Here is a 9082-nt window from a genome sequence, read left to right as displayed (position 1 = left end):
TGTGGCCTGGGATCAGTCCAGCTGTTCCCAGGAGGCCGGGGTGGGTTGGGGGTACTGTGCGGGGGGTCTGGTCTCCAGGTGACTCGGGCCCTCCTTCAGCCAAGGCCTCAGAGACTGGGCGGGGTCCCCACCTGCCCTCCGTGTCCCGTCTCACGCAGGCTACTACGTAAGCAGACCCATAAACCAGGACCACCACATCGGAGCCTGCTCGCAGTGCGAGTCTGGAACTTTCAGAGCTCATCCCAACGAGCAGACACAATGCACGCCGTGTGCCCAGTGCAGAGAGGGTGAGTGGTGGCAGTCCCGCTCACGTGCCCCCGTTGACCCGGCCCATGAGAACCTCCCCAAGGGCAGTGAACGGTCCCAGAGGAGCGCGGCGGGAGCCGTCGTCAGGGAGCGCTTGTTGGTCACGATGCGGTGTGTGTTGCCTGAAGAAGCAGCTGCAAGTCATTAGGGTTTCAGACTTGCTGAGTATCAGTACGGTACACAGAAGTTCTTCTATCTCTGTGTATCCATGACATTGTTTAAATAGGTAATTTTCCAATTTATTTATCTTTAAATGGAGTGTAATTGCTTCGTAACGTTGCATTGGTTTCTGCTGCACAAAAATGTAAATCAGCTAAGTGTATGTTTATATCCCCTTCCTCTTCAGCCTCCCCGCCCCGACCCTTGAAATGTAATTTAAAAATACCCACTTGCATTGGCAAAAAAAAAAGATTTTTGGAATAAATCTAGCAAAGCATGTATAAATATATATGTGAAAAAACTACCTTTAATGAAATATAAATACAGAGAGAAATACCACAATATAGGAAACCAGAAGGCTCAGCGTTTTGCTTTCTTGTGCTGTGGCCGTGCTGTGTGGCTTGCAACATCTTAGTTCCCGACCAGGAGTTGAACTTGGGCCCTGGAAGTGAAAGCTTCCTAACCACTGGGACAGCAGGGAACTCATTTGGTGTTGTGTAAGGATCAGTTTTTCCTGGAATGGTGCTTAGATTTTGTGCATTCCCAATGAAAATTTCAGTGTATCAGTGTATAAATCAATTCATCTTGCCATAGACTTTAAACTGATACGGTTTTATTTTTAAGAGGTAAAAATAAGAGACTTCCCTGGCGGTCCAGTGGTTAACAATCACCTGCTGATGCAGGGCACGCAGGTTCATCCCCTGCTTTTCGAAGATCACACATGCCACCGAGCGGCGACTCCCGTGGGCCACAACCACTGTGCCCACGCACCCTAGGGCCCGTGCCCTGCAGGAAGAGAAGTCACCAGAGTGAGAAGCCACAACAGAGAGTAGCACCCGCTCGCCACAACTAGAGTGTGCACACAGCAGGCAGAGCCGCACGGCCAGAAACAAATGCATTAGAAAAAAAAGGTAAACACATCCCAGCAGGAGTCGTCATGAACTTGCTGTCCTGACGCCTGCTGGAACAGCTTCCTTCTTGGAAGATGAAAAAACGAGATAGCACCCTAGCTGCCCCTCGTCTTTGACTCAGCAGAGACAGTGAGGCGGAGTGACATTCACGTGGGGGCAGAGAGTTGGCCCCGTGGAAACAGCTGCATAGACGTGAGGTGTGGGTGCAGCCCCAGGACCCAGCCCTTCGCAGGTGGAAGGGCGGAACCCTCCAGCAATGCTCGGAGAGACCGTGTTCCGTCCACACCGAGTAGGGCTGTTGTGACCTTCCTGGGGAAACGAGTGGACACGTTGATTTGGGGTGTGTCTGAGCAGGTGGCCCTCTGCCTCCAGCCCAGATTGCCGGGGCACCCACAGCTCCTCCGCAGACACCCAGACGGCAGGGGTGAGGTCTGGAGGTGGGCGCACGTGCTGAGCCTTTGACTGAGCCTGGACGTGGCCCGGGGGCAGGACAGAGTCCAGGCCCCGGTGACTGACCCTCGGCCCGCCTCCAGCAGATCAGGAAGTGGTGAAGCGCTGCTCCGCCACCAGCGACCAGGAGTGCCAGTGCCAGCAGGGCAAGTTCTACTGCGACTCCGTGGACTGCAGAGAGAGCTGCTTCCGGTGTACAAGGTGCCACCTAGCGGTGGGAGCAGGCCAACAGGCCCGGGCGGGGGTTCTCTTCTCCATTCACCTGTTTGGTTTCGGGTCACTTGCTCAGCCACCCCCTGGCCGGAGCCTCTGTTTTCCCATCTGTGTAATGGGGCTAATGGTAACACCAGCCCCAGTGAGGAGCCCTGAGGATTAAGGCAGACGAGTCACCCGGAAGTTTCCGTGTGGGGGTGACTGGAGTCATTGCTCATCCATTTCTTCCTCCTCTCATTCACTCATTCGTGCGTGACTGTGAGCCCCGCTGTGGTCTGCGGGGTCGTATTGCAGGCCTGGGCCCCAGCAGTGGTGGAGAGCCCCCAACATGTATGCAGTGATGGGCTCACGAGGGACAGAGAGGCTGCAGGAGACAGGGCCCTAGAGCGGAGGCAGGGAGGGCGGGACGCAGGGTGGAGCCGCAGGACGTCCAGGGGGAGGCGCTGTAGGCAGGGGGCGCCCCCCAGGCTCCGGGCCCGGGTGGGATGGCCAGTGCGTGTTTTCTGCCCCTGATGTTACAAATCACCTCGACCGGGAGGCTTTTGAAAAACAAGAAGAATGTATTCTTTCACAGTTCTGGAGACCGGAAGTCGGAAATCGAGGTGTCAGCAGGGCCAGGCTCCCTCCATAGGCTCTCGGGAGGAATCTCTCGCTTCCTCAGCTTTGCCGGCACTCCTTGGCGCTCCTCGGCTTGTGGACGCCTTGCTTCCGTCTCTGCTTCCGCCTTCCAGGGATGTTCTCCCGTGTGCTCTGCCTCAGCATCTTCACATGGCCTTCTCTCTGTCTGCGTACATCTTCCCTCTTGTGAGGACGCTGCTCACTGACTGAGGCCCGCCCTGATCCGGTGTGACCTCCTCTTAAAGGATTACATCTGCAGAGACCCTGTTTCCACATCAGGTTGCATTCTGTGGTTTCCGGTGGGCTTAGATTTGGGGCAGACTTTGAGGAAGACACTCACAGTTGTAAAGCCACTTGTAAAATCACCTGCATTTGTAGATTGTTAAATACAACTCAGGCCAGCTTGCGCTGTTGGCTGAGGAACCTGCCAAGTTCAAAGGAAGGACTGCCCCCAGGTCTGGGTCGGTCAGCTCTGGCTGGTCCCCTTCTCCACGAGCTGCATCTCAGGCTGCTTTCCCTCCCAGTAGAGGTACGGCCACGTCAGGACCAGTCCCCATGGCCACACACAGCTCTGTCGGGGACAGAGACGGGGGCACTTCCCCCATCTATCAGAGATTCCTAAGTTTTCTTCTCATTGATCCAGTGTGGGCCAGATAGCCCGGCACATGCCAGACACTGGTGACCTGAAACCTCATGGGCCTGCTGAGGAGGTTGGGTTGGTCCTTCTAACCCCTGACCGGTGGGGTGGTGAGTAAGATTCTTTGGGTCGGCCCGAGCGAGGGGAAAGGATGCTCACAGTTTCTTTGTTCTTCTCTCAGGTGTGAAGGAAACAGTGCCGTCCTTCAGCCCTGCAATGCCACAAGCAATACCATTTGTGCCATAAATCCACAGTCAGGTAAGGGGCTGATTCCATCTCTTAAATTCATAAAGGCCAAAGATTGAGGCTCTGGGGGTCCCAAAGTCCCTGTTGTCACAACTCATCTCTGCTGCTGTAATGAAAGAAGCCAGAGGCTGTGATCAGAGGTGCTTGGCTACGTGTCAGTAAACTTTATTTGTAAAAGTGGGCTGTGGGCCATGGGTCATCGTTCATAGACTCCTGTGTTGAGTAAACAGAATCCTTGTGGACAAGTTATGGCTTCCCTGTCCTTGTCCCGTGAGTTCTGGCTGTGTGGGCTCAGTGTGAGCCCACCAGGCTGACCAGGTAGCAGGTGGAAGGGACTGACCGCCCTGTGAGACCTGTCCTTCCTGACATCCCAACACCTGGCCACGTTCCTGCTTGGCGGGACCTCAGATGGGACTTAGGAATGTGAGTTCGGTGCACGCCCCCAACAGAATTGATGCTCCACTACTGAGTATCTGTGCAAGACTATTTTCCTTTTCTTTTTTTAAATTGAAGTCTTGGTGATTTACATTGGTGCAAAGTGGTTCTGTTACACACACACAGATATGTACATGTGTGTGTATGCTAAGTCACTTCAGTTGTGTCCGACTCTTTGCGAGCACATGGACTGCAGCTTGAAGGCCACTCTGTCCATGGGATTCTCCCAGGCAAGAATATTGGAGTCAGTTGCCATGCCCTCCTCCAGGGGATCTTCCAAACCAAGGGATTGAACCCGTGTCTCTTATCTCTCCTACACTGGCAGGCAGGTTCTTTACCACCTACTTCCTCATAGCTCAGTTGGTAAAGAATCCGCCTGCAATGCAGGAGACCTCGGTTCCATTCCTGGGTCAGGAAGATCCACTGGAGAAGGGAAAGGCTACCGACTCCAGTATTCTGGCCTAGAGAATTCCGTGGACTTTATACTCCATAGGTGGACACAACTGAGCGACTTTGGCTCACTCAGCTCCACCTGGGAAGCGCCATAAATATATGTATACACATATATAGTCAAAGCTGTGGTTTTCCTAATAGTCATGTATGGATGTGAAAGTTGGACCGTAAAGAAGGCTGAGCCCAAGAATTGATGCTTTTGAACTGTGGTGTTGGAGAAGACTCTTGAGAGTCCCCTGGTCTGCAAGGAGATCAAACCAGTCAATCCTAAAGGAGATGACCCATGGCCCACAGTCCTGAATATTCATTGGAAGCACTGATGTTGAAGCTGAAGCCCCAATACTTTGGCCACCTGATGAGAAGACCTGACTCCTTGGAAAAGACCCTGATGCTGGGAAAGATTGAGGGCAGGAGAATAAGGGGAGGACAGAGGACGAGATGGCTGGATGGCATTGCTGACTCGATGGACACAAGTTTGAGCAAGTTCCAGGAGATGGTGAAGGACAGGGTAGCCTGGCATGCTGCAGTCCACAGGTCTGAAGAGTTGGACACAACTGAGCGACTAAACAACAAGAACGAATACATACATATTCTTTTTCATATCCCTTTCCATTGTGGTCATTATCACAGGATACTAAATGTAGTTCCTTGTGCTATACAGTGAGACCTTGTTGTTTTTCTGTTTTGTGTGCGGTGGTGTGTATCTGTTCATCTCTAACTCCTAATTTATCCTTCTCTCACCACCACTTCTTTGGTAACCATAAGTTTGTTTTTGAAGTCTGTGGGTCTGCCTTTGTTTCCAAAGTCAGCTCATTTGTGTCACAGTTTAGATCCTTGGATAAGTGATCTCACGGGGTGTTGTCTGTCTCGCTGACATCACTTTGTGTGACCATCTCTGGGTTCATCCAGGTCTCTGCTGAAGTCTTGCCCATTTTTATATTGGCCGTCTGGGTTTTTATTTTCTCATTTTTGACGCTTATCTAGAAACACTGATAATTGTTTATAAGCGTGGGGACACAAGCTCTTTGTGTCGAGGATCTGGGCCTCTTGTGGACAAAGGTCCTTCATTTTAACAAGTCAGGTTTGTGGCTGTTTTCTGCCAGGGTTGGTGTTCCTCCTGTCCTGACTGAGAAACTTTGCTCAGCTGGAGAGGGTGTTCTGTCTCATGAGCTGCCGGAAGCTCCTCTTTATCACTTACAGGACCGCAGTGGTGTCCGTGTGGTGTGAGGGAGGCGTTTTTCCCGCTACACACACGGACCACACCGCATCGTTCTTTGGATCCAGTGTTCCCCGCCCTGAGTGTTACTGGGTTGTCGTGAGCACCGCGGCCCCCGGGCGTCTCTCTGTTCCAGGGTCCGTGCCGCCTTCCTGCTGGCCTTCTCCTTGGGGCCGGAGTCCCCGTTGTCTCCTTCCCCAAGGTCATCAGGCCGTCCTTGGACTCAGCATAGACGTTTACATTTTAAAATAAGCTTCTTAATTTCCCTCGGATTTGAATAACCTAAAAGTGTTTGTTTTACTTTTTATTGGAGTACAGTTGAATTACCATATTGTGTTAGTTTCAGGGGCACACCAAAGTGAATCGGTTACACGTATATCCACTCTTTTTTTTAAAGATCATTTATTTAATTTTTTGGTTGTGCTGCGTCGTCTTTGCTGCACGCGGGCTTTCTCTAGTTGCAGAGAGCGGGGCTACTCTCTAGATGTGGAGTGCGGGCTTCGCATCGCCGTCATGTCTCTTCTTGCCGAGCACAGCTCTAGGGCACACGGGCTTCAGAAGTTGTGCTACACGGGCTTAGTTATCCCAGGGCGTGTGGGATCTTCCCGGGCCAGGATTGAACCTGTGTCCCATTCGTTTGCAGACTTAGTTCTTATCCAGTGTACCACCAGGGAAATCCTGTATCCACTCTTTTGTAGATTATTTTCCCACATAGATCATTACAGAGCACTGAGTAGAGTTCCTTGTGTTACACGGTAGGTCCTTATTAGTCACCTATTTTATATACTATAGTGTGTATACGTCAACCCCAATCTCCCAATTTATCCCTCCCCCTCTTTACTCCCTGGTAACCATAAGTTTGTTTTCTATGTCTGTGAGTCTATTTTTGTTTTATAAATAATTTCATTTATATCATTTTTAGATTTCACATACAGGTGATAACATATAATTGTCTTTCTCTTTCTTACTTACGTCACTCAGTATGACAATCTCTCTATCCATCCATGTTGTTGTAAATGGCATTATTTTGTTCTTGTTATGGCTGAGTAATATTCCATAGTATATATGTGGCACATCTTTGTTATCCATTCCTCGTTTGTTTTTATAACTTTTCATTTTATATTGGAGTATGCATGCGTGCGTGCTCAGTTACTAAGTCATGGCTGATGCTTTGCGACCCCATGGACTGCAGTCCACCAAGCTCCTCTGTCCATGGGATTTCCCAGGCAAGAATACCGGAGTGGGTTGCCATTTCCTTCTCCCTGGGATCTTCCCGACTGAGGGATCGAACCCAGATCTCTTACTTTGGCAGGTGGATTCCTTACCTCTGTGTCACCTGGGAACCCATGTTGGAGTATAGCCGATTATCGTTTTCAGTTCAGTTCAGTTCAGTTGCTCAGTTGTGTCTGACTGTTTGCAGCCCCATGGACTGCATCACGCCAGGCTTCCCTGTCCATCACCAACTCCTGGAGCTTGCTCAAACTCATGTCCATTGAGTTGGCGATGCCATCCAACCATCTCATCCTCTGTTTTCCCCTTCTCCTGCTGCCTTCAGTCTTTTCCAGCATCAGGGTATTTTCTAAGGAGTCAGTTCTTCACATCAGGTGGCCAAAATTTTGGAGCATCAGTGTCAGCATCAGTCCTTCCAGTGACTCTTCAGGACTGATCTCCTTTAGGATGGACTGGTTGGATCTCCTTGCAGCCCAAGGGACTCTCAGAGGCTTCTCCAACACCACGGTTCAGAAGCATCAGTTCTTCAGTGCACAGCTTTGTTTATGGTCCAGCTCTCACGTCCAGACATGACTACTGGAAAAACCACAGCTTTGACTAGACGGGCCTGTTCTGGCATTACAGTTTCAGGTGGACAGCAGAGGGACTCAGCTATACATACACACGTATCCATTCTCTCCCAGTGGAGAAGGAATGGCATCCCACTCCAGTATCCTTGCCTGGAGAATTCTGTGGACAGAGGAGCCTGTTGGGCTACAGTCCGTGGGGTCACAAAGAGTTGGACACGACTGAGGGACTAACAGATTCTCTCCCAAAGTCCCCTCCCATCCAGGCTGCCTTGTAATACTGAGCACATTTCTCTGTGCTGTTCAGTAGGACCTGTTGGTTATCCATTTTAAATTATAGCAGCATATACATGTTGATCCCAAACTCCCTAACTGTCCCTTCTCTTCTGTCCTCCCCGCACTAGCAACCATAAGTTCATCCTGCGAATCTGTTTGTGTTGTAAATAGGTTCATTTGTATCATTTCTTTTTAGATTCCATATGTAAGGGATGTCATACAATATTTCTCCTTCTCTGTCTGACTGACTTCACTCAGTGTGACAGTCTGAAGGTCCATCCAAATTCCTGTAAATAGCATTATTTTGTTCTTTGTAGTGGCTGAGTAATACTCCATTTTAAGTATGTACCCCGTTTTCTGTATGCATTCACCTGTTGATGGACATTGATGTTGCCTTCATGTCCAGGCTATTGTGAATAGTCATGCTATGAGCATTGGGGTGCATGCATCTTTTCAAATTAAGAGTTTTCTCTGGATATGTGCCCAGAAATGGGATTACTGGATCATATAGAGTTCTATTTATAGTTTTCTGAGGAACCTCTACACTCTTCTCCACAGTGGCTGCATCCACGGATACACATTCCCAAGACGAGTGTAGACGGTTCCCACTTGTCCGTGCCCTCTGCTGCATTTATTGTTTGTAGTTTTTGATGATGACCGTTCTGAATGGTGTGAAATGATAGTTGATTGTAGTTTTGATTTTTATTTCTCTACTAAGTAGTGATGTCGAGCATCTTTTCATGTACCTTTTAGCCATCTGTATGTCTTCCACAGAGAAATGTCTATTTAGATCTTCCACCCATTTTTTGATTGCTTTGTTTGTTTTTTTTTGGTGCAAACTGCATAAGCTACTTGTGTATTTTGGAGAGTAATCCCTTGTCTGTTACTTTCTTTGCAAATATTTTCTTTCATTCTGAAGGCTGTTTTTTCATTTTGCCTATAGTTTCCTTTGCTGTGAAAAGCTTGTAAGTTTAACTGGGTCCCATTTGTTTTTGTTTTTGTTCTAGGAGGTGGATCAGAAAAGATCTTACTCTGAGGTTTATCAACGCCTCTTCTGCCTCTGTTTCCCATAAGGATTTCATAGCACTCAGCCTTACATTTTGGTCTTTATCCATTTTGAGTTTATTGCTGTGTACAGCGTTAGAGTGTTCTGCTCATTCTTTTGTGTTTACCTGTCCAGTTTTCCCTTCACCACTTTTTAAAGAGATTGTCTTTTCTCCATTGTGTATTTTTGCCTTTTTTGTCAGAGGTTAGGTGACCATAGGAAAAGGCAAAGGCACCCCACTCCAGTACTCTTGCCTGGAAAATCCCATGGATGGAGGAGCCTGGTGGGCTGCAGTCCATGGGGTTGCTAAAAGTTGGACAC

At 49.4% G+C, this 9082-nt stretch overlaps 1 protein-coding gene across 1 annotated transcript in view; it reads left to right on the top strand.

The window, feature by feature from the left end:
* Positions 1-3599, top strand: part of LOC104987045 (tumor necrosis factor receptor superfamily member 26-like) — a 12291-nt gene extending 8692 nt beyond the window's left edge. Inside the window, exons 3-5 of the mRNA XM_010837809.1 lie at positions 159-287; positions 1913-2027; positions 3476-3599. Of these exons, the coding sequence (XP_010836111.1) occupies positions 159-287; positions 1913-2027; positions 3476-3599 (368 nt within the window). The remainder of the gene's footprint in view (positions 1-158; positions 288-1912; positions 2028-3475) is intronic.
* The last annotated feature ends 5483 nt before the right edge of the window (positions 3600-9082 follow it).

The sequence above is a fragment of the Bison bison genome, unplaced genomic scaffold (assembly GCF_000754665.1).
Source record: "Bison bison bison isolate TAMUID 2011002044 unplaced genomic scaffold, Bison_UMD1.0 scf7180017864080, whole genome shotgun sequence".
Classification (NCBI taxonomy): domain Eukaryota; kingdom Metazoa; phylum Chordata; class Mammalia; order Artiodactyla; family Bovidae; genus Bison; species Bison bison.
The sequence above is the reverse complement of the archived record's forward strand: the minus strand, read 5'-3'. Positions and strand labels throughout refer to the sequence as shown.